The 26115-nt window shown below is 45.4% G+C and overlaps 1 protein-coding gene and 1 pseudogene across 1 annotated transcript in view; one reads left to right on the plus strand and one right to left on the minus strand.

The window, feature by feature from the left end:
* The first annotated feature begins 217 nt into the window (after positions 1 to 217).
* Positions 218 to 26115, plus strand: part of Mtap (methylthioadenosine phosphorylase) — a 46225-nt gene continuing 20327 nt past the window's right edge. Inside the window, exons 1-4 of the mRNA NM_001394049.1 lie at positions 218 to 409; positions 11558 to 11644; positions 15154 to 15212; positions 21111 to 21278. Of these exons, the coding sequence (NP_001380978.1) occupies positions 377 to 409; positions 11558 to 11644; positions 15154 to 15212; positions 21111 to 21278 (347 nt within the window). The 5' untranslated portion in view covers positions 218 to 376. The remainder of the gene's footprint in view (positions 410 to 11557; positions 11645 to 15153; positions 15213 to 21110; positions 21279 to 26115) is intronic.
* Positions 19197 to 20304, minus strand: LOC134487091 (RNA N6-adenosine-methyltransferase METTL16-like; annotated as a pseudogene).

Raw genomic sequence — 26115 nt, forward strand, 5'->3', positions numbered from 1 at the left:
GCGGCAGAGCCTGATTTCACAGCCCTGGCCACCGAGGCAGGAAATTCACTGCAGAGCTGGCAGTATTGCGCGACCTCACGAAGTTCTTGTGAAACAGTTAAAAGACAAAGTGCCAAACAACTTCTACTTTGACCACTGACGCGCCCTCAGACCGCACAGACCAGCAGAAGCCGAAAAGTCTGCAAAAGGGGCGGGAGGCGGGAACCTGATTTGAGGAGGAGGGTGCCAGGAGGGCAGCCAATCCCGCGCTCCCTGGGAGGAAGAGGAGGAGCCAGAGCCCACGGGCCCCTGCACCGCTCACTCTCGCGCCGTGCCAGCCCCGCAGTCTCCCCTTGGTCCAGCGCTGCGGCCCGCCGTGGACTTCCCCGGTGCAGACATGGCCTCGGGCTCCGCCTGCACGGCAGTGAAGGTGAGACACCCTACAAGCTGCTATTGGGCTAGTTCTGCTTGGCTCCCTCTCGTCCCTCCGCAGGGGCCGCGCCTCCGGGCTGTGTCCCCAGCCTGAGAGCCCCCCACCCAAGGTTCAGCCGGGAGGTGCAGGGGCGCGGCACCCACCGCCAATGCACCCCGATGTCCCCAGCCTTTGAACTCATCTGCATTCCGGGCCCGGGCGGTGGTAACTGGGGCTCCGATGGGGAGTGGGGTGATGAAGGGGGACACTGCGCCCCGCTGCCACCCTCTTTCAGTACCACTCCCCCCTGGAGATGCTCCAGGCGGGAGCTGATGTGTGTCCCAGCTCGTGCAACTGCTCTGCCGGTTCCTCTAGCCTTACGGGACTTGAGCTTCCGCTCTTGACTCGGCCCACGTGGGAGAGCAAGCACTTGCTCTTTTGCACGCTTCGCTTTTGCTTTTTTCCCCCACCAAACTTAGATTTCCTTTTGCTTTGTTTTACCTCCGCAGCGCAGAGCTGTGGGAGTTCTGAGACTTTTTCCAGTACTGAAACGGAGTGCGGACCGCTCCCAGCCTGGAGGCCTCAGTCTTTAAACTGCTTTGCAACCTTGAAAGTTAGAGCTATTTTCTTAGGCCTCAGGTCCCCAGAGATCTAGACACAAGGGACTCTTGTGTGCTGGGAACAGCTGGCCAGAGGAGAACATGAGTTCAGAGAGTTGGAGTGAGCCTCCCTCCCCTGGGTCTTTTAAACACATCCTGATTGATGGGTAGAGAGTGGAATAACAGAGCAGAGGAAAAACTAGTGGCTAAGTCCTTTCTAGCCTGTTTATTATTAGCCAAGAACGCAGTTAATTTGATTCACTTTGGGAATTTCTAACCCGTGATGCAGGAAGTACAATTTTCTTCAGGCATCCTTTTTGATTCCCTGCAGTGCTGTTTGATTCCCTTGCAAGAGGCCCATCTCTGCATTTAGCCTGCAGCCTGCCTGGGCTTTGTATCCTGGGGCCTTGCAGGGCTTCAGGAACCAACCAGGATGAGAGCAGGGGGTGAGGTGGCTGCACTAAGACATACTGGCCAACTTTTTTTTTTTTTTCCGATTTCGAGAAGGATGTTTACATTTATAGAAAGCCACGGGTCTGTGGGAATTTTTACCATATTGTAGGCTGGAAGGGCTAGAAATATGGTGTCTGTACTAAGTATAATTCACTTCTTAGGGGTGGAGATAATTCCAAATGTCCATGGATCACATGCACCTTTCTCTTAACAGCATATTTTACATGGGGCCAGATGTAAATATTTGTTCTTAACTGAAAAGGGTGTGCCTTGGCATGTAAAATCCAAGAAATTTCACTGAGGTAGAGCCTATGGTTTGAAGATAGACCTATTAGTCATCTTTGTCCCACAATGTGAGTAAAACCAAAAAGGTTAATATTTCAAACTTAATCAGCCCCGACAGGATGATATTATACGTGCGAAGACCAGCATAGCTCAACAGAAAGAATTTGCTTTAATCTAGTTCACATTCTGGCCAACACACAGCTTCCCTGTAAAATGGACTGGCCCACTTAGGAGCAGAAAGAGCTATGTAAATATTGAATGATATGTATTTTTTTTTATCTTGGCATGCTTTTGAAGTAAAACTTAAGAGATATAAATGGTGCTAGGAATGCCTGCTGAGTTCTCTCCTTGAGATTACAACAGGTGACAGCATTGCTAATAAGAATTCATGATGTCAGCACCATCAACTGCTAAGGCAGCATCCCAAATAGAAATTATGAAGGGTCAGTACCAGAGCAAAATAACCTATAAAAAGGATATCTTAGGGCTAGAGTGAAGCAGCTTAGTCTCTGGAGTGCTTGCTGCCCAAGCGTGAGAACATGACTTTGAACCCTCAACACCCATGCCAGGGAGCTGCGTCAGAGTCAACAGTCCTGTCAATAAAGAGGCAGATACAGGTAGACTCTTGGGACTGAGTACTAGCCAGTCTAACTAAATTGGTGAGCTCTTGATTCAGTGAGAATGCCTTTCCCATTGAAAGACAGGTTAAGTTTAACTGAGGAAGACACCCCTGGCCTTTGCACACACATATGTGTGTGCACACAAACTACATTTTATCTGTGCATCAGGTAATAGAGGTAGATTGTTCATTTGAGGTCATAAGACCATGTAGATTCTTTCTTACAGATGTGAAGCTGAAGCCCTCCCTGACAGATGTCAAGTGTCCCATATAGGTCCTAGATAATGACAGACTTAAAGCGTAGCATTCCCAGCAAATAGATATTTCTTCAACCTGAAACAGTTTCTGTTACTTTACTGTGTGAGTGAAGAGGTCATCCTACCTTAGGAAATAGAGAGCTAGGACTGTGGAAAACCACTGGGCATTCTCCAAGAATGGGCGTAGGAGGTACATTTGTGTCTGGCAGGTGGCATGTGGCCTGACTCACTGCACCATTCCCATCTGTTACTGAGAAGCAACCGTTTTATTATATACCTCAATGAGAATATTTCCACACTGGACCCGAGAGGCCTGGTCTCCTATTCCAATGCTACCAGCTTCCATCAGCAGTGAACCCTCTTAGGGCAGTGAGCCATAGGGTCCCCTTCTGGAAGACCAGTGCTGATCACACCTACTTTGAAATGTTGCTAGATTTAACTACAGTAACAATTCGCACACCCAGCTCAGTTCTTGCTCTGTTAATGCTAACTTTGGTACCTTCCTTTGTAAATGGAAATATTACCAGGGCTTTGAGTTTAAATTCAATACCTTTGGTTTAAGAGATATGATAGACCATTCAGATGAAAAGCATCCAGTTTTGCACGGGCAGTATAATGTTCATTATCTCAACATAATCTCTCTGTCTCCTGGCAGAATCCTACCCAAAAATACTTATTGGGAACCTACCTTATTGGGAGTACACAGTTGAGTGAAACAGTGTCGCTGTTTTCTTTAAGTTTGTCTCGTATTGGGGCTGGAAGACTGAATAATTTGCAGGAGCTCGTCGGCATCATGGGAGAGGGCATAAAAGCCCTTTAGGCAGTGATTTTTAAGCTCTGCTACCAGTCTGGTTGTTTGAAGAGATGGGGTGGTCGGAGGTGATGAAGTCATGGCTGTAGAGTATCCTTGATGGCAGTAGCACCTTTGTAAAAGGCATCAGGCCCTGAGAGCCCTACGCTTCTGTCCTATAAGAGACCCTCTGTGAACCAAAGAACTCTCCCAGACACTAAATTGGCCATAATCTTGAGTTTCCCAAGGGCCAGCAGATTGTGAGAAATATGTTAGTAAGTCTGATTTTATTATAGCCACTTAGGCACGTGGATGACAAGCTAATAGTTGAAGTAATGACAAAGAACCTGAGATTACAGTGGACAGCGAGGACTGAGGAAAGTCTGGGGAAGAATTTAGCATAAAGGCCTTGAAATGGAAACGTCTGTACTCGTGATCATGAGAACTAGTTGGGTGTAGGCCTTCAGGATATAAGCCACAATAAAAAATTTGCTAGTACCCGGAGGCAGAGTTTTGAGCCAAACTTAAACTATGTAGAACACATAGTGAGTTCTAGGTCAACTGTGGCTGTACAGTAAGACCCTATCTCAAAAAAAAAAAAAAAAATGCATTTGATTCTAAACACTTTGGAAGCCATGTAAGGATTCTGAACAGGGAGGTAGTGTCTGATTTTTATTTTTAAGTGATTTCTTGGCTGTTCTGTACAGAATTGCCTGTACTGGGCAAAGCACAACATCTGGCCAGAAGCCATGGCACTTGTGCCAGTCTGGGCCGGTAGCCAGAGAAGTAGTGAGTAGAGATAGGATGTGGGAGCAGAGCAAGAGGGAAAGGGTGCTTCCTCTGTCTGGCTTCCAACCCTAAAGGTACTGAGGAGCCCTTTCCAAAATTGAGGCAAGGAGGCTAGCCGGACTCCTTCCACTAACACATATCTGATTGGGTGCTAAAGTAGGAGGGGTCTCTCTACTACAGTAGAGGAAGAGCTGCAGAGCGTCCAGGGTAAAAGGGTAGAAGATAAATGGAGACATAACGTTCCTGCCCATGAAGCCCATGGATGGAGGCAGCAGGAGGCAGAGGCCATGAGTTAATAGGAGGGCATTGTCCAGGGACTTCAGAGAAATGTTGTCCAGGTTTAACCAGGGGCTGGTAGCATGCTTGATCATACAGAAGGCAGAGCAACTCTTTGCCCTCCAGAGAGGGAGTGGGATTTGGAGAGCTGCTTCAGTGATCTAAGTTATACCCTTAGCCAGTGTCTCCTCTAGGAGATAAGAAAATAATGTTACTCATGCTTAGATGGACAGGGTCCCTCTGGAGGTCAGTAGTAGACTTCAAACAGTGGCATTAAGGGAGACAGCAAGCCTGAGTGTCCCAGTTTGGAAGATGGCTTTTAAAACTCTTCTGGGCCATCTTGAACATGACTGCAACTGTTCTGTGGGATCAGCCTGAGCTTTGCAGTACACAAAATATATCCTTAGGCTCTCCCCAACAATGTGCCAACAGTACCTCCTCCCTCTTGTGACAAACAGACGTATTACATACTCTCAGACACCCCTGAAATATGAAAGTTATTTCCTATTTGGTTAAAGACCCCTGGGCCATTGCCTGAGGGACTGCCTGGTAAGGAGAGATAGGAACCCCCATTTGTATATCTGCCTGCAGAGAAAGGCAGGGAAATAGGGACCTGAGTTGCCTTGGGGAACTTAGTTACCTTGTGTGTTTTGCTAGGGGTGGCAGGGTATGGAACAGAAACCGATATCATGTAGGAGTCCATTTGATTTTCATGCTGCTTCTAAATGCATGAATTAAAAGTCTGACCCACATAGAAAAAAAAAAAAATGAGGAAACAAGCAGCTAACATGAATATCCCTATGTGAGGATCCTGAGATCCTTACCTGGATCTTGGGTAGGAATAAGTCATTGTTTTGATTCTGTCTCTTCTAGAGACCTTCGCTTACTTGTCTCCCAGCCCTCAACACTTGCCCTTCTCCCTCTTCCTGTTCTCAGAACCCTCAGGATTCCATGGAGAGCTCACGCAGATAGTCCAGGATAGCCCCCCATCTCATCCTAATTTACTTACATGGAATAATATTTATAGGTTTGGGGGTTGGAATTTAAACAGCTTTTTTGAGGAGCCTCTTGAATATCCCCTGAAAACCCACATGCTAAAAGTCATGGCCTGTTACGCTGTGGGGAGATGGACCCTATAGGAGGTCAGCTTTGTTCTGGAAGTTTCTTCATGGTCATGTGAGGCGTGCCATTAGCATTGGTTTTGGGACAACAGGCCCATTTTGTTTCCTTGCCGCTGTGATTTGGGCAGCTTCCCTCGCCTCTCCTGTCCTTCGCACCTCAGTATTCTGCCTCGCCATAGGGCCCAAGTGACCACGGACTAAAACTTTGAGGCAAACCTTTGCTCCTTATGGTTGGTTTTTCCCACATACTTTGTCTCCCCGTGACAGAAAGCCGGGTGAATGGCAAAGGAAGGGTCATTATGCAGCCTGACATATTCAGCTAGCCCACCTTTTAGAAGTTTGTGTTTTAAGCAGAGCAACATACTGGAACCAACCACCAAGCTTCAGATAAAATGTAGGCCTTGCCCCATTAATCAGATCCTCTGCGAGTTTGGGGTCTTGGCATGTGGGGGCTGCTGATATCCATCAGCCAAGTAGCAAAGGAGAAACTTAGGCCACATCCTGCCCACAAGCAAAAGAGACCTTGAAGGAATATGGTGAGTTTTGAGGAAAATGCTCCTCGGAAACCAAATAGTTGGTTTCAGGTGTGAAATGTACTAGCTTTAGGGCGCCCAGAGGCTGTTCTGCTCTTCCAGGCTCTCCAGACTTCTCTGACTTTTGTGACTGTGCTAGGTTGCTAGGATGTCCTTAGCAGAGCTCAGTAGGCTAGAGAACCTGTCCAACCAACAGTATCTCACGGTACTGGAAGCTGGTTGTCCCAGATAAGCAGTGTCACCAAGAATGTTGGTTTCTTCTGTGGTAACCCTCCTTGCTGTTTGGATTTGGGGTGGCCATGTTTTCTATATATTTTGACCAAAAAAAAAGAAAAATCCTCAAAGAGAACACTCGATGTTTGAGCCAAGATGAGTTGCACCCCAGGAATATGGATACAAGTGGCCCCAAAGAAAATGCTCCAATGTATCTATCAGTGGTTTCATAAAGTCTGTTTTGTTATAGGATAAATTCAAATACGTTAGTGGGAACTGAGATTAGACAACTTAGAACAGAGCAGGGAGTCTCTCAGATTCAATCTGATGACTATCCTAGCTTCCAGTTGCTAGAACATAGTGGTCTGCTAAACCAGAAGATTCTAGAAGGTTTCACCTCCTGGTCACTAGGATGTTAGATAAGATGTGGGTGAGCAAGAGAACCAGAGGTATGGCCTAAGATTTGACTCTGGATCTGCAACAATCCAGGAGCTCTAATCAGTCCATCAGCCTTGTAGAATCTTTAAGCTGGGAGTGGCCCTTTTCTGGGAGCTTCAGTTCTCATGGTCTTCCTTCTGGGTTTATCTGTCTGTGTCACATTGTCTTTTGGTAAGCGCACTAGTATTTTTTTTTTTTTTTTTTTTTTTTTTTTTTTTTTTTTTTTTTTTTTAGGTTCAGCCCTGTCTCCAAACACTTTCAAGTACTGAGCATCAAAACATCCATATTTAGGTTTGGACTTGGGCACAGTTTGGCCCATGGCACTCCCTGTGGAGAAAGCTCACTTACTCTCTTAGTTAGGGTTTTACTGCTGTGAACAGACATCATGACCAAGGCAACTCTTATAAAGACAACATTTAATTAGGGCTAGTTTACAGGTTCAGAGGTTCAGTCCATTATCATCAAGACAGGAGCATGGCAGCATCTAGGCAGGCTCATGGCCAGCCTTTGCTTCTTTACTCTCTTTCTCTCAGCCTTTCTCTGCCTCGATTACCCTCTCAACTCTCCTCCCCATGCCCTGAATAAACTCTATTCTATACTATACCATCGTGTGACTGGTCCCTCAAGAGGAAAGGATACCTCAGCATGGGCCCTCAGAGGCACCCCCTCCCCTCATACCTCACCACATATCAGCAAAACATATCACCTCTCTATTGTTTTATAAAACTCAGCACACAATGACACACCTGGTCTTAGTTAGGGTTTTATTGCTGTAAACGGACACCATGATCAATGTAAGTTTTATAAGGGACAACATTTAATTGGGGCTGGCTTACAGGTTCAGAGGTTCAGTCCATTATCATCAAGGCAGGAGCATGGCAGCATCCAGGCAGGCCTGGTGCAGGAGGAGCTGAGTTCTACATCTTCAAAGGAAGCCAGGAACAGACTGAGCATCCTCAGGCAGCTAGGAGGACGGTCTCCAAACCCACCCCACAGTGACACACTTCCCCTAACAAGGCCACACCTTCTAATAGTGTCACTCCGTGGGCCAAGCATATGCAAACCATCACATACCTACTCCAACAGGGCCACACCTTCTAATAGTGTCACTCCCTGGGCCAAGCATATGCAAACCATCACAAACCCTGTCTCCAAATACACTAAAGTACTGAGCATCACGATGTCCATATATGGATCTAGACTAGGGCACAGTTTGGCCCATAGGCATTCCCTGTGGAGAAAGCTCACTTTGGGGGTATGTTGTCAGAAACAGAGCTCCTGTGATATCGTCCTTTTAGTTCATTTTGCAGGTTTTGTACAGACGTCCATGGCTTAAGCATTTGGCCTCTTGGTCCCCATAAATCTGGACTTTCTGGTTTTAGTGGATCCTGTAAGACTACACACATAGCACCTCTATTTGTTGGTGGTAAGTGGAGCTCAAGGACTAAAATCCCAGATAGGGATTGGGGCAGACCCCACCCTCGCTGTCTTTCCTCAAAAGCCACTCATCTTCCTGACATGAGTTCAAATTCGCTTTTCTGTCTTTGGTGTTTTGAGAGTACATCTGGGAGGCAAGGCATACAGGGCTCAGAAGGATGGTTCCTGAGACCAACTGAGGTAGATGAAGTACTGGTTTTGAGGTACCAGAGAATGTGTGGAGTACCTTGAGACAGATGGATAGATAACATCTCCTGTTTCAGGGAGAGTAGCTGTAAGGTACAGTGTCGCAGGCATTCTTTGTGAAGTGACTGGTGGGAAACTGAGGAGAATTTCAAGCAATTAAACATGTCCCTCTTTCAGAAACCTTTTTGTGTGTGTAGTGAAGACTTCATGGATGTACAGTTGTACAGAGTTGGCCCATCAGTTCTGTCTCAGCCCTTGAACCCCTTTTTAGTCATTCTAGAGTCACCTGGATTTGGGATCTGGCAAGGCGTTACTGCACTGCCTCCTGAGTGAGGATGATGGCTATGTCAGTGACATCCTCGACCACAGTTCTGAACCATGGATCCCCACCCCTCTGGGGGCTGCATATCAGATATTTACGTTAAGATTTCTAACAATAGCAAAACTGCAGTTATGAAGTAGCAATGAAATAATTTTATGGTTGGGGTCACCACAAGTCAGGGTGTATTAAAGGGTCACAGCATTAGGCCGGTTGAGAACCACTGCCTTAGATGCTCACCCAGCCTTAGATGCTCACCCAGCTACCCAGTGGTCCTGTATAGTCTGTTTCTGTAGTGTGCGCTGTCACCTTGAGCAAAAGCTTGTCCCGACCAAGGATAGTCTCTTATCAAAGTATCAGAGACAGTGACTCTTTTCTTGTTGACTTTAAGCTCCTGGAAGACCCCAGAGGACTGTGGGAGTTGGCACGTGGTGCACAAGCTGGAAAACAGCGGTGCCTCAAGAAACAAGGATGCTGCTTTTGTTTGTAAAGCAGGAATAATAACACAGGGCCTGTGTAAGAGAGGGTCTGAAAATCAGATAGGGTGAGGCCCATGAAGCATTCAGCTGTAGTTCTTGGGAGCTTCATCCAGTTGTAGTTTACATGTACAACCAGCAGGTGGTGATGTTGGCCACATATTGACACTGCAGGCCTCCACCCTCCAGGCCCCGGTGTACAGTATTCAGTCCTCACCCTGGTTTCCTGTAGCAGGTGTAGGTTTGGGTGTGGGGGCAGGTTTCCATTAACAATGAGATCCAGCCGGATAGCTGGGTGGGCTTTGTAGACTGCTGTGGTCTTCCTGGTCAGTTTGCTTTCCTGTCCAGTACTGTCCACTCCTGGCTGAGGGCTGAGCTACCTAATGCATGCCTATCACGTGTCCCTGGGAGGGTTTGGACGACACTAAAGCCAGGAAATAAGAGAGTAGAAGTTTCAGGAGCTAGCCTGTTCCAATCACTGCTTTCATCCATCCTGTGTTAGCTTGCTGCACTCTGAGAGCGATTCCAAAACAAAGTATGACCTGTTTTGTATCCAAGCCTGGAAGTTCAGTGCTGATTCAAAATCTGAGATGCTGCGGTGGCCTAGGGGACATCTTGAAATGATTGAGCAAGGTGGTCAGAAATAAAAAGTTTGAAGTTTTTTATTTGTTTGATTTTGGCTTTTGTTTCATGCCTTGTAGCTCAGGCTGGCCACAGGCTCCCTGTATATCGGAAGACAGCCTTGAACTTCTGATCCTCCTGCCTCCAACATAGCAGCCAAATTCCCAATGAGTCAGGTGATGGTTGTCTCATGTGCTGCTCTTTTCTTTTGTCCAGTGTGAGGATATGAGCCGGACAATCTATTAGCCCAGATACGTAAAAGATACAATGATGAAGCCAGGCCAGCAGAAGTGCTGCTAGGATTTTGTAAAACAGAATGATTTTATATATTTGTTGATCTTAAGCGTATCGAACAAATAACTGTTGTTATTTGAAAACACCAATGTTGATTGGTCAGTCTTTCCCATTTAGTTACCATAAAATACATCTGCTGTAATTTCAGTAATGTACCACAAGGTGGCACCAATGTCAACTGTTTTAGCCACCAGGAAATGTAAATACTGCCATTCTACAGCAAAATCTCACAAATTCTTTGTTTTGGAGCTGTACTCTCCCGAGTCAGAAACGTTTCTTTTACTTTATAAAAATTTTATTCAGTGACAAAATACGTTGACACCTTTTCATGGTAAAAAGTGCGGGGGTCATTTTCTATGAGGTTTCTCCCAAAGTCCCATGTTGTGGCCTGCCGTTGACTATTAAGTCCTCTCTCCTTTAGGGAGTCAACACAGGAGGAGGTTTCATAATGATAATGTTACTTAATTGTTTAATGTTAAGACTTCGCTATCTGTCTTTGTAATTGCTCTTACTTGTCTCTTAGACTTTGCTAGATCAACTTAATTTCTTTCAAAGATTCATTTGTTTTTATTTTACGTGCACTGGTGTCTTATCTGCCCGTGCCTGTACACCATATACGCACATTGCCCTCAGCAGCCAAGGGAAGTGTCGGATCTCCAAGGACTTGGGTACAGACTGTTGAGAGATGCCGTGTGGTTGTTGGGAATGTTCTAAACTCCAACTCCAGATCAACTCAAAGAATCAGGTTTCTTTCCCCACTTTTTCTAAGAACATGGGTTTCCAGGAAGTCTCAGGAAACTGAGGGAGAAAAAAATATGCTTGAACTTAAGAGTTAAACCTACTTGGAATAAATATTTGAATTAGACAATGTATGGAATACATTGTCTGCTGTATATGAATAGCACTTTGATTTAGTTAGTATATATACATCAGTGAGAGCTTGTGACGTCACTCGTCTTTAACCTGCAATCCCTTCCAGATGGTTATAGTGGCATCAAAAGAAAATTTATTTTATATCATGGTATATTTAAAAAGCCCATTATCAAAAAAGTAGGCCTAAGTTTTTATATCAAGCTATCTTTACTCCATAGTAAATGTGGCAGAGAAGCAACTTTGATCAGAAAACTCTTCTTACAATTTTGGGCTCAATTTCTAACCTAAAAGTCATATTCTGCTTATTTGCGCGATTCAATGGGGAATAAAAGTGGTGCAGTCCAGAACGGCGGTCTGTGTTGGCTGTGTCAAGAATAGAGAAGACCTGCAGGTTTTATTGCTTTGTGTGGGTTTCTTTGCTCTGATTCTGTTTAGTAAAAGGCCTTTACGTGGTTGCTGTTTTCAGAATCGCTTCCCCTTTGGGATGGGTGGGAACGGGAAAGGGCCTGTAAATAGGGTAAGTATCTTTGCTTTACGTGAAGCATGACCAGATATGACAGTGTTCTTTCCTCTCCTTTCTCCCCTAGATTGGAATAATTGGTGGAACAGGCTTGGATGACCCTGAAATTTTAGAAGGAAGAACAGAAAAATATGTGGATACTCCATTTGGCAAGGTTAACATCCAGCTGGCGAAGTGCCGGCTTTGGCATCGCTTATTACTGGCTACTAACTCTTCCTCTCCCTCCTCTGGTCCAGTCTTTCCCGCTTACCCTTCTCCCAGACACACACATACACACACACACACACACACACACACACACACACACACTTCCAATCCTTCTCTCCTTCACAGAGAAGAGGAGGAGCCTCCATGGTCCTCCACCAGCCCTGGCACGTCAGGCTGAAGCAAGGTTAGGTGCATCCTCTTCCATTGAGGCTGAACAAGGCAGCCCAGTTGGAGGAAATGGATCCACAGGCAGGCAGTGTAGTCAGACAGTCCAAACTCCCCCTTTGGAGTCCCACGTGAAGCCTCAGCTGCACAATTGCTCATATGTACAGAGGGCCTGGGGCCATCCCATTCTTCCTCTCTGGTTGGCACTTGAGTGTCCATGTGCCCAGGTTAGATTCTGTAGGTTTTCTTGTGCTGTCCTTGACCTCTCTAGCTCCCTGACTCCTCCTTCCCCCTCTTTCACAGGATTCCCCAATCTCCATTCAGTGTTTTGTCTCTGGGTGTCTACATCAGCTTCCCACAGTTGCTGCGTTAAGCCCCTCTGGCGACATTCATGCTAGATCCCTGTCTGCAAATAGAGCAAAATATAAATAATACTGTCAGGACTGGGCTCCTTCTCATGACGTGGGTCTCAGGCTGGGCCAGTCATTGATTGTCCCTTCCCTTAGATTTTACTCCATCCCTTGCCCCTGCGTATCCTGTAGGCAGGATAAGTTGTGAGTCTAAGGTTTTGTGACCGGTTTGGTGTCCCAGTCCCTCCATTGGCAGTCTTGCCTGGGTACAGGAGGTGGCTTGTTTAAGTTCCCCATTGCTAGGAGTCTTAGCTGGGATCACCCTCATAGATTCTGGGGAATTTCCATTGCCCAAGGTTTCTAGCATGTCCCAGAGATGCCCCCACCCCCAGTCCAGTTGCCTCTCTCTGTCACCTCCCCTTCATTCTCTCTCCACATGGTCTCTCCTCTTCGCTCCCCAGCTCCTCCCCTTCACAGTCCACTCCTGTCCTCCCACTGTGCCTGATCTATTCCTCCTTTCAGTGAGATTCAAATGTAACCCCTTGGGCTGTCCTTACCACTTACATGGATTGTGGCATGGTCGTCCTGTGCTTTATGACTGATACCCACTTACAAGTGAGTGCCTCTGTCTTCCTGAAACTGGGTTACCTCACTAGAGTCCCAAGTTCCATCCATTTGCCTGCAAATCTCATGTTGTCTTCGTTCTTAATAGCTGAATAATACTCCATTTTGTAAATGTACCACATTTTCTTTATGCATTCTTCAGCTGAGAGATCTCTGGTTTGTTTCCAGTTTCTGGCTATTACAAATAAAGCTGCTGTGAGCAGAGTGGAGCCAGTGTCCCTGTGGCATGGTGAAGCATCTTTGGGTGTACGCCCAGTAGTGCTCTAGCTGGGTCCTCAGGTAAATCTCTAACTAGTCTTCTGAGAAGCCACCAAATTGATTTCCACCAGCACTCCCACCAGCAATGGAGTCCAGAACATCCTTGCTCCACATCCTCTCCAGCATGTGAGGTTTTGATCTTTGCTCCCCTGACAGGTATTAGATTGAATCTCAGAGTCATTTTGACTCTCATTTTCCTGATGACTAAGGGCATCGAACATGTCTTTAAGTGCTTCTTTGCCATTAGAGAGTCCTCTCCTGAGAATTCTGATCAGCTCTGTACCCCCATTTTTTTAATTGGCTTATTTGGTTTGTTGGTATCTAGTTTCTTGAGTTCTTTATATATTTTAGATATCAGTCCTCTGTCAAGTGGTGGGGTTGGTGAAGATCTTTCCCCATTCTGTAGGCTGCCATTTTGACTGTCTTTGAAATAAGACCTGATAATTCTTTGGATTTCCTTGGTGTCTGTTGTTATGCACCCCTCCACCCCCACTCCTTTCTGGTTTTGTTAATTGGTATATTCTCTCTCTGCCTTTTAATCAGTTTGGCTACGGGTTTGTCTGTTTTGTTGATTTTGTTAAAGGACCAACTCTTCATCTCGTTGATCCTTTGTCTTGTTCTCGTCATTTCTCTTGTATTGAGTTCAGCCCACAGTTTGATCACTTCCTGCAGTCTACTCCTCTTGAGCATTTGCTTCTTTTGTTCCAGAGTTTTCGTGTGTGCGAGTACGAGACCTCACTGAATCCTTTATGAGGCCACTTAGTGCTATGAACTTTCCTCTTAGCACCGCTTTCATTCATATGGGTATGTTGCCCGTTCATTTTCATTGAATTCTAGGTTTTAATTTCTTTATTTCTTTGACCCAGTGCTCATTGAGGAGAGACTCCCTCCGTTTCCATGAGTTTGTAGGCTTTCTGTTGTTGTTGAAGTCCAGCTTTAGTCCATGGTGGTCTGATGGATGCAGGGGTTATTTCACTTTTCTTGTGTCTGTTGAGACATGCTCTGTGACTGAGTATATAATCAATATTGGAGAATGTTCCATGGGGTGCTAAGAAGAAGGTATGTTCTTTTGTATTTATTTGGGTGAAATGTTCTAGGCAGGGGATTAGGGACAAGAGGTATCACTCTGGTGCTGGCAGGCCTCTGAGAATGTACTGGCTTTATTTTTAAATCGAGAGCAACTGTCAGTTTTGTTTGGACAGCCTACCAGTCCAAAGTCCTCATGCTAGATTTCCTCAGCTACAGGAGACTGATGTCATGGCTTTTGAACACACGTGTAACTTCTTGGTTTACACTTCTAGAAGTCGAGATGTTCATTTTCCATTCAAATTTGTTTCTAATTTAAAGCCCAGGTCACACTACGGTAATTTGCCAGACAGGCTGGTGACTTACTGGATGATGAGTCCGTATAACGTGACATTTTCCGGCCCAGATGAGCCAGATAATATTGTCCCACCAAGCCTGTGTGAGTAGGGCATCCACATTCTTAATTCCACATTGCCTCTTCCAGGGACTGGCATTCCTCTGAGAGCTGCATCCCAACCATGCCCGCCTTCTCAGCTGAGTTCCTCACCTGACCTGGGTTCTTCCAAGTCCTCTCTCTTGTTCTTAGCCTGGGCTTTCTTGTTTGGAGAACCTTGGTTCTCCAGTTTTTCCCTGTGACACTTCAATACATCCCACGGCCGTCTCAGGCCTGGACATCACAAGCAGGCAGTTCTGTCACTGAGTTCTTGGTGTTCCCCACAGTGTTTCCTTAATCCCTAAACCCTTGACTTCCACAACTTTTCTTGAGTCATCCGAGTGCCACTGACAGGTGTAAAGCTCCCTCGGCCCTCGCTGCCCTTCCGAGCCTGCTGAGCCCCAGCTAGCAGAGAGCTCGGTCAGTGTTTATCAATAATAATGTCGCTCATTAAGAATCTAAACTCCTTTCCCTATGCTTTATCTTCAAACTCCAGGTTCCCACCAATCTGTTGTGGTTTCACGATCCTAACTTTTAAGAACCGTTTACATGTTTTAAAATTGCTAAGCCGTAACTCTTTTCTTTTCATCCCGCGTGCAGCCATCTGATGCCTTAATTTTGGGGAAGATAAAGAACGTCGACTGTGTGCTTCTTGCCAGGTAAAGTATCTTAAGTTGGTTCTTGGTTTTGGTTTATTTGGAAACATTACTACTTTGGGAGAATTTAAATTTAACTTCAAGTCTGGGAACAGGTAATAATGTACATGTGACTTACATGTCTGTGGAGCCGGGACTCTATTTACTCATGAAGAGGTTCAGATTGCAAATATGTAGGAGATCAGAGATCTCCTTCTCCACTTCAGGTTGTAAACCAGTCAGTTGACTGACACTGAAGCTTCAGTTTCTGTCCTAATGACAAAACAATTTCCTTTGATGGTTTCCTTTCCTCCAAAATCAGATAATAAGATGCTTTGTCCAGGGCAGATCCCCATGCAGGAGTGGATGTATTTCTGTATGGAGGAGGTTTCGGGTCCCTGAACTGATGTGGGCTACTTGTGCTTGTCTACTCGCTCCCTGAACAGGGCTTATGGGGTGCACCACTGCACAGAGAGCACCGTCATCAGGAACTTCCCTACCACATGGGGCCTGAAGGCAGACTCTCTCAGGCATGTCAACAGGTGGTGCCTTCTAGAAGGGTTACATGGCCTAGTGGTAGGGAACAAGTCTCAGGCCAACCCACACTTAGATGTATGGATTATATGTAAGACATGAAACGAGGGCTTTTCAAAGCTTCATCCACAGCAGTGAAGTGGAAGGTTCATGGGGGCCAGTAAAACTAAAATGAGATTGTTAATTGTCCCCTCATGGATTTCCTTGGTCTGTAGTCATTGCTAGAGAACTGCCTAATGATTTTCAAGCTCGGGGAAGAAATGATTGTTTAAATTACACATGTTCAAATAGGCATGTAATTAGATTTAAGTGTACTTTCCAACAACGAGTAGATATGTGAGTGATAAACAAACCTTTCAAACATTGAACAAAGACAGGCTTGTGTGTTACTCGCTTCCAGTGTATTTCTGTCTTATCGGAGGTAAAGAAATGAACCCTTAACAAAGCTACTTCAGTGGGACATCACATGTGTCAGTTTTTCAAGAGGCCCAGATAGTCTAGACATGTTTATAAAACATTGCTCATAAGAACATAAAAATGCCATGTAACCAATGTGAGTTTGAGGATTAATTTTAATTTACCCTTATACACATGAGCGTCTTGCTGGCATGTATGTCTGTATGAGGGTGTTGGATCCTCTGGAACAGGTATTACAGACAGTTGTGATCTGCCATGTGGGTGTTGGGAATTGAACTTGGGTCCTCTGGAAGAGCGGCCAGTCCTCTTAACCACTGAGCCATCTCTCCAGCCCCTAAAATTAACTTTAAAAATTGAGCCGTTTACAGCTGTTGACCTGAGTATCCTAAATGGACGTGGATTCTCAGGCTCATGTCTGTGTGTCTCAGGGGCTCAAATAATTTTAACCAAATGCATCATATGTTTGTCCAACAGAGTGATCTTTACATAACGGGTGCTACTGAGGAAGGCAGGCAAGGGCATTGCCCTTGGGGCAGATTGTATTGTAGAGGTGGGCATCAAGGAGACACAGGGGGAACATTAGTGTAGTAGTCGTATGCAGTGAGATGCGTACATAGACTTCTCCGTCTTGGTGCTGAGATCTAAAGAGGGTCAGAGCCTGGGCAAGAATAATTATGGAAGCAAAGAAGGCCAGCGAGCATGGAGTAAGATAAACATGAAGTGGTTCCTCCCAGTTCCAGTAGCTAGGACTCTGAGGTCAAGGAGTTGGTTCCTCTGGGGAGGGTTGTGGGGAATCTCATAGTCGGGAATCTCGTAGCCTTTTTGGATATGTTTAGTGACAATTCCTTTTTTTTTGTTTGTTTTGTTTTGGGTCTTTTTGTTTGGTTGGTTTGGTTTTTCTGAGACCGAGTTCCTCTTTGTTGCCCTAGAGCTCTTTCTGTAAAACAAGCTGACTTCAACACAAAGATCCACCTGCCTTTGCCTCCTGGGTGCGGGGATTCAGGCCGTGAGCAGCGCTGTAACCACCGCCAGGAGTAATAATTCTTTACGGGACCTGTCATAGGTGCAAATACATGGCATCTTAATGAAATGGCATTTAGCCTGTAAACCCTTTGAAAAAGTAATGCCTACTTGATGTGTAGCTACTAAAAAAGATGTCAGGATATTATATTTGGAAAACCAATGCGCCAACTTTAAGGAAATTGGAAACTGAGACGGCTTGCCCTAACAAAAGAAATGCTCTATGTTCAACTATAGCTTTGGACCCAGGTCTACCTGAAAAACAATTACATACAAAACATATTTTATGTTTTATAAAATGTCTGTATATGCAAACATTTTTGGATAAACATTTATTGAATTTTTTTATATACAGAAAGATTCTAAAAAAAATCTTTAACTAAAATATTGGTCCCTTTTCTATAATTATTTTTTGCCCACTGTTTCCAGCACATACAGTGCTGCATTTGGTGTCCATGTCTTGTTCACCATTTCTCGTTTTTGTTACCAACTGAACAACGTTCGTTGCCATTTTTAAAAGAAAAGCTGTGGGCCTCCGGGGCCTGTGGTTTAAATCAGTATACTTTTAGAAAGTCGCGCTTTCTCTCTCTCAGTGCTTACTACTTCTTGAGGAAAGCCCTGGCTCTCTGGAGCACCGTCAAGTCTCAGTGGAACAACAGATTTTCGCCATTAAAAATTGACGGTATATTGAACAATATTGATAAATTAATCAGAATAAGGTTTTTTTTTTAATTCTTAAGTCTCATATTAAAAAAACAAAACATTCCGTTTCACATTTTAAAAAGCAGTGCAACTGTTGCAAAGGATACTGCCCGGCTGACAGGTGCATTAGGTCGTGCCTTGGCTACACCTCAGCTCACTCAGTTCTGCTTCTGACTGCAGTGTCAGAACAGCAGTGAGCGATGACCGTGCAGCTTCCCGTGTGTTCCCCAGTCAGGCCCTCTGCTTGGCCAGACTAAGATGGCTCCCCCTGAGGGCGGCAATGGGGGGAGGATGGGGAGGGGAACACCCATAAAGAAGGGGAGGGGGAGGGATTAGGGGGATGTTTGCCCAACCGGCAAAGGGAATAACACTCGAAATGTAAATAAGAAATACTCAAGTTAATAAAAAAAAAAAAAAAAGAACCATGCACCCATATCAGGAAGCTCACAAAAGTGTGCCTCTCTCTTGAGAGATCCGCCACCTTCTTCTGGCCTCTTTGAGTACCCACCTATGTATGTGTGCACATATACAGACACACATTTTAAAAAAAAGATGGCTCCCCCTGACACACTGACCCCCTATCACCAGGCTAGCTCCTGTCTGGGGGCCGGCTCCATTAATTCTAGGTTCCTTGAGAAAGCAAATATCTTGAAGGCAACGATGAGCATTCCCAGGCCTCTGCCCTGCTGTTTTTATTGCCTTCACAGGAGAACACTGCTACCCTCATCACCAAGCAACCCTTAGTGACAGACATGTTCTAGGCAGCACCGACCCAAACCCGATGCCCTCTGAGCCCCTCTGGCCTTTGGCTGAGATGAACTGCTGGAGTAAGACCTAAGTTCCTAAGTTTACCTGCTGTTGCAGTAGTTGTAATTCCTTCTGAGGCCCTGTACGATAGATAGATAGATAGATAGATAGATAGATAGATAGATAGATAGATAGATAGATAGATAGATAGATAGATAGATATCTCCAGATAACTTTTAAGAGGGGAAGGATTAAAAATGGATTCATTTCTGCTTTTCTCTTTTCTTCTTTTTATTTAGACAAGTGTCTTTCTCTGTAGCATAGACTGACCTTACACCCATAGCAGTCTTCCTGCCTTAGCCTCCAAGTAGTAGGATTGCAAGTGCCACAGAGCACATCCAACTAAACGTGTGCTTTGTAAGATGACTCCACAGGGGTGAAATTCTTCTGACTTCCCAACAGGTTCTACCTCCAATGCAAGCTATTTTATAGATTGTTTCTTTTTTCCTTGTATTGATGTTAGATGTAAGGGACTCAACACAGGGTAACTTCTGGATACTAAGCACTTAAGGCCATTGCACTATATCCCTAGCAGCAGACAGAGACTTTTCTAATTGTAGAAGAAACTAGGAATGAACTAGCAACGCGCCTCATAATTTGGTTATGTAAGTGCAAAGCTGGTTCATCAAATCCCTATTCTAGCCCTCAGCCCAATGCATTTCAACTACGGCATCGTCTGCCTCCTTCTTAATGTTCATTAAACACTTACACAGGTAACGTCCAGCCGCAACATCCGGGTGGTCCCATGTCTCAGAAGCCTCTCCTCTCCTCCAGCGATGGAGCCCTTACAGCTTTCCCCAACCTCCATCCCTCCCCTTTCCTCATCCCTTTCATCCTTTCACCCTCGGTGGCTTCTGGTGTCCCCTCTTGGCCACCGACAGCAGCAGGCTCACCTTCCGGTGCATCAGGCCCACACAAGGCACTCTCTTAGGGGCAATGGTCCACGTCTTGGCCACTACTCAGCTCTTTGGGAGTGGACTTTCTGTCTTCCTAGGCTAAGATGATGTCCTCGGGAGCCTGAGGCACCCCCCTTGCCCCTAACCCCCTGCAGCTGCCTTACCCACTCTCTTCTCTTCCACCTTAAATGAATCCACGACTTTTCTATGGCTGTCAGGAAAAAGCTAACTTCTTCTCTTCCACAGGGAATCCACTTATGTTGCACCTTCAGATCAGTGAGGACTTTTTCTATCCATGTTGTTAAACCACTATGCCTTCCACTGTCTCAGAGCCCAAAGACAAGGCTTTGAGAGATAATTCTTTTATCGCAGACTCCAACAGTACAAAAGTAATGGGTTTCCTTCCTTGGTTTTTCTAATTTTCTTCGTTTGCTTGGAGGTGACGGTACTGTGACATCATCATAAAAACTTCAAGCTATGGCCCATCTCACTGTCCGAGCCTGACAAAGCTCTGTGAAGGTGACTTTAGGAATGCCTTGGGTTCTAAGTTCTTCCTTCAGTGGAGCCAGTCTGCGTTTCTTTCCCATTGTACAGCCGCACCACCTTGACCTTCTTTCAAGTTGTAAACTGTCAGGGATAATCCTTTTGACAAGTTCTAGTTCACCTCCCTCTGCCATGATTTCTGTGATCCCTCCTGTATTTACAGGTCTAGGTGGAGAATTCCAAGAGTTTACCACCTTTCATATATCCTAGTCTGTTGCTTTTTCCTTTATGCTTTCTGCCTTGATACCATGGCCAAGAAATCTTGGCTTCCAATTGGTTGGCACAAAAAGGAGGGCTGCGCACACAGAAGTCATAGACTTATCTCAGACTCTTCCCTAAGTACATCCATCAGGAGTGTCCCATGTTCCTCTTAACAACATGTGCCAACACTACTAGCAAAAGTGTTCATTCTTTTCTAAAGGGGCATAGTAAACCCCAGCTTAATAAAACAAGAGGTTTCTCTGCTGGAATTCCTCCTACTCTTGAGAGTTCTAACTTTACTGTAGTACATTTATGTTCGTTCTACTATAAACTAAATTAATTATATTTTAAAAATCCATTACAAGGAGCTGGGGAACGGAACTTTCCCAGGACCCATATTCTGTTCGCTGCATCTACAAGTTTTTCTTTTAATACAAACAAACAAACCTGACTCCAAGTATAGTCGCAGCCTGGGGTCCATGTCAAGGTTAGATCTACAGTTCAAGGGTGGACATTGGTGGTGCTCACCTTTAATCCCAACACTGAGGAGGCAGGGGCAGGTGGGTCTCTAAGTTCCAGGGCAGAAACTACAAACTGATTCCATTTACCCCAGAACAGTAGTCATGAAAGAGCTGATCTTCACCCAGAAGAGCAGGACATGATAGATTGACATTTCACGGTTTACTCAATGAAGCGGAAGGGTTTCGAGGTATCCACCAGGAACAGTTTTGCTCTCTTTCTTTGTAACGGTTAAAGCTCCCTGCTCTAAGGGCTGAAGCCATACTTCCATCTCCTTTCCTAGACACGGCAGACATCACACCATCATGCCTTCAAAAGTCAACTACCAGGCGAACATCTGGGCCTTGAAGGAAGAGGGCTGTACACATGTCATTGTGACCACAGCTTGCGGGTCCTTGAGAGAGGAGATCCAGCCTGGTGACATGGTCATCATCGATCAGTTCATTGACAGGTGAGTGCTAGTCTTCAGCTCCGAGGGAGGGTGTGTGGGAAACATGGGGAGAGGGGGAAAGCAGGACACAGGATCACTTTAAGCTTGTCATCATAGGTTTTGGTTTTATTTTTAACTAAACTGACATGTAGTAATTATATATTGATGAATGTAATTGCTATATGTGGACATTACATGGTGATGTGTGTGTGTGTGTGTGTGTGTGTTCACCTATCACTTTACGTACACGCCTCACAATTTTTGGATGCAAACATTGATTTTCACTGTATAATAGATACACCACATCACCATGCCACACAGGAGATTTCATAAAAAAAAAAAAAAAAAAAAAAACCTACTCCTTCTGCTCAACTCAAACTTAATGTCCCTTGGCCAATATTTCCCAAGCTTCTGGTAAACGCCATTTTCTCCTCAGCTTCTGAGTCTGTTTTAGATCGAGCATGAGTTCGTGCCTTGTCTTCCAGTGTCTCACTCACTTCACCTCAAAATTCCTCCAGGTTTGTTCATTTTACTGTAAGGACTGTTCGTCTGTTTCATGGTTGACTGATTTCTGTGGTCAATATGTCACACTTTCTGTATCCGTGAACAGGCATCGGGGTTGATTCTCTAGTCAAGATGAAGCTGGCTGTGCAGGGGGGCAGCCTGGGGTGTGCTGGCTTGGATACTTCAGGTCCTGGGGTTTCTGCTTTCGTTGAGGAACCTGGGCTCATTTTCATAGTAGTGGCTGGCCTGATTTACATCCCCACCAACAGTCTTAAGGGCGTGTTGACTTCCACAGCGTTACTAACCTTCGTTGCCTGTTTTCCATTCCGAAGATGGGATCTCACTATACATTTGGTTGACGGTTCCCAGATGGCTAAGGATGTTAAATTTTTTTCTTGTGTTTATTAGTTGTTTCTACCTCTGAGAAGTATCTATGTAGTATCATTTCCTCATTTATTAATTGGATTGTTTGTTATTTTGATTCTTTTTAGTTTAGTTCTTTGTGTATTTTGTTTTTTAATTCTTTGTCAGATGGATAGCTGTCACAGACTTTCTCCCAATTTGTAAGCACTTTCTGGTAGTATGGTGTGTTCCTCATGTGCTTTTTTAGCTTGAGTCAAAAACCCTTTGCTGTTATTTTCTGAGCTGCTGGAGTCCTGTGTAAAGAAATCCTTTCCTTACCCAGAACTCTTTCTCAATGTGCTTTTCCTCCAGCAGGGTCAGGGTTGCGGCAGGTCTGACGCTAAGGAGCTCAATCCGTTTCGGATTGACTTTGTGTGTGTGCAGAATGAGAGAGGGCAATCTTTTATCCCGTTTCCGTCGTCTGCCTATCTACATCTGAATACCCCCTTTTCCCTACACTGGCTATTAGAAATTACCTTTTCCCATCGTGGTTTGGGCCCCTCACTGGGAATCCAATGGCTGGATTTACACTGATCTTCATTGCACTCTACTTCTGCCTTCCTTCTTTCTGCTCTTCTCATTTCTCTAAGACACTGGTGTTCAGTTAGGTTATTTACTTGAGATCTCTCTGAACTTTTAATACTGTCATTCATGACTACAACCCCCTTTTGGAACTCTCTGCTGCACCCCTACGAGTTCTAGTGAAGCCGTGTAGGAAATTCTCAACTCCTTCCATGGCCGCTGCACTGACCCACTCATTGGTTGTTGAAGATACATTGTTCCGTCTCTGTGTGTAACGTTTCTGTGTTTTCTCTTGTTGGCCTCTAATATTTGTTCCATTATGAGCCGATGAGATACAAAGAATTATTTCACTTTCTGTGGCTTGAAATGTGTGGTTTCTTGGGGAGACAGTGCCGTGAGCTGAGAAGAATGTGCTGTCCTCGGCCGTGCATTAGAGTGGGTGTCCTGGAGTCCCTATAAAGTCTGTTTCATCTGTAGTGTAATTAGCTCTGAAGTCTTTTCATTGGTATGTCTTAGGGGGCTAGAAACCTGGAATGTGTCCAGTGACGACACTCCACACCATCTGCTATTCGTGTGTCTGGACCTTTCTGTCCTTTTTGACCAGAGAGTGCACTGTGAATTTTAGTACACCCAATACCTGATGTATATGTATTCAGTCATATTTTCTTCATAGATTGTTTCCATTGTCGGTTTACAGTGAGCTTCCGGTAATACCATTTTATCCTCTGCTCCAGCATGTACGTTTTAGATCGTATGTGTGAGTTCCTGCTGCTGCCTTTCTGTGTCCAGCTTAATTCACTTCACGAGATTCCTCCAGGCTCATCTTGTCACACCTCTTATCTGTTTGCGTTTGTTGCCCGCTGGGAAAGGCGTGTCCGCTGGTTAGCGAGAGTTCTCTGTGAGCGGGCCTTTGTGCCGAGCTCAGCATCTACTTCCGTTCAGTGGAAAGAAACCAAACATTCGAAGGAGATAACGCAAAGGTACACTGCAAAGGTACACTGCCCGGCAGTGGTGGCACTCACTTTTATCCCAGCATTCTGGAAGCCAGGCAGGTGGATCTGTGAATTTGAAGGCCAGTCAGGTCTACAGAGACAGCCAGGGCTCTGCAGAGAAACCCTGTCACTAGAAACAAAACCACAAGACATTCATAGATACAAATGTGGTGAAAGAAAGAACAATAAAGCATACGAGGAAGGTAGAATTTAGTAAGATGAAAGAAGTATAAGGGAAAGAGAGTAGTGGGACACACCTTTAATACCAGCAGTCGGGAGGCTAGCCCGTGAGTGCTACTAGAAAGTTGAGAGTAACCAGGGCTACATAGTGAAACCCTGTCTCAAAAAAAGTCAGCATTTCGGGGAAGGTTGGGCACGCAGTAAAAGAAATAGAAGGAAAAAGTCATATACTCCTCCTTGCTGAAGATGAGGGGATCTTTCCAGGTTTGAGGTGAAGGGGAAGTGGGTACTTCTTAGATCCAGTCCAGCAAGTCAGATTGGGGTGGGGGTTATGGAGGCTGGGCCTGTTCTACCTTGCCCACCCGCAGGAGCTAAGAAGTGGCCGTTAAGGAATCAGAGGTCTTCATGCCAGTGACCTTGGTATGTGACCCCTAGGAGGTAGACTGCAGTCCTTCTGGCTTTGCACAGTGAGAGCTGCTCAGACAGTTGCCTGTCACGTTCGAGGTCCCCTTGTCAGTGTTCCTGTGTATATGACAAACCCGTAAACCTCCCAGAGCTTCCATGAGTGAGGATAATGACCAAACCGAGGCCTCCTGCACTGGGCAGGCAAGTGGTCACAGATATTAAGTGCTGTGCCAGCCCTGGCCGCACTCGTCCCTGCCTTCGTCCACCCATGAGTCTACACAGTTCATCTCCTGCCTCAGAGATCCAAAACTGGTTTTGAAAAGAAGTTCTTTCCATTTCCCTGTGCGATGCAGATGATCACAGCAGGGCAACATGAAGTCTTAACTTACATGGCGTATATATTAGCAATTGAAATTCTAGATATTAAGCTTGTATGTCCACAAACTTACGCAGGTCACTGCCAGTTTCCTGAGCCTATAATACAAGGGTTGGCTACCTGCTAGGTCAGTAAAAAAGGAAAGAGTACAGGAACTTGTATAAAATGAAGGGGGTTTGGATGCTCCCGACAGTAAAGTTAGACAGCGGCCCCCACTCAGGGTGTCTCCCATTGCAGCACCTGTAAGTCTGCTGGGAATTGCTGAGGACTCCTCCAGTGACACCTAGCTGTGCAGAGCACAGGCGGCCTGCCTTTACCCTGTACTCCTGAAGGTGCCTTGGAGCTTTCATGGTCTTCCTTTCTTTTGGAAGACCCTCCCTTCTTCCTACCAGGCAGGCACCAACTCAGACACAGCCCAGGCCTAGATCCAGGGCTTAAGTTGCACCAATACCTACCCCATCTATGAACTGCTGGAGTGTGTTGGTCCTGCAGATCCAAAGCATCCAGGTTCTCCACGACAGTGCAACAGCAGGCTATCCGAGAGGAGTGCCAGTGAGGACCTAGTATTGATGGCGTAGCAGAAACCAGAGGCCTGGAACCAGACCAGTGACTCATTGCAGTAAACATTTGCAAGTAAAAATGTGCGGACAGAGGGGTGTTCAGTGGGACACGTCATGATGCACTACAGCGTCCCTGACAACATTTTTTATTCTCTCTTCTTGTGGGGATGGGAGATGAGTGAGATTGGGTACATGATATGAAATATACAAAGAATCAATAAAAAGCTAATAAATAAATAAATGAATAAATGAGGAATACCTAAAGCATCTCCTCTAATCCTGCAAGGTACCTGGACTGATTGATTGCACAACCCAAGGGCACTCTGGCTTGCACGCTGTTCTGCTTTCCCCAGCACAGTTGCACTCGGGACTCCCCTTTGACTCTGCTGGTGGAAATGTTGTATGTGAGGATAGGAAAAGATTGTTGGATAAAGTGACCTCATTTTCTGCAGAGAACTGCTAACTTTTCAGTCTCTTCCAAGGCTGTGTGTTTTATTATTAGAGCAGAAATAGAATGCTTCAGAGGGTGAGTCACAATCAGTGTCACCCCTCATTCTTTTTTTTTTTTTATTAACTTGAGTCTTTCTTATTTACATTTAAAATGTTATTCCCTTTCCCCTAATCCCTCCCCCTCCCCTTATGGGTGTTCCCCTCCCCATCCTCCCCCCCTTGCCGCCCTCCCCCCAACAATCACGTTCACTGGGGGTTCAGTCTTAGCAGGACCCAGGGCTTCCCCTTCCACTGGTGCTCTTACTAGGCTATTCATTGCTACCTATGAGGTCAGAGTCCAGGGTCAGTCCATGTATAGTCTTTAGGTAGTGGCTTAGACCCTGGAAGCTCTAGTTGCTTGGCATTGTTGTTCATAAGGGGTCTTGAGCCCCTTCAAGCTCTTCCAGTTCTTTCTATGATTCCTTCAA

This window comes from Rattus norvegicus, chromosome 5, assembly GCF_036323735.1.
Source record: "Rattus norvegicus strain BN/NHsdMcwi chromosome 5, GRCr8, whole genome shotgun sequence".
NCBI classification, from domain to species: domain Eukaryota; kingdom Metazoa; phylum Chordata; class Mammalia; order Rodentia; family Muridae; genus Rattus; species Rattus norvegicus.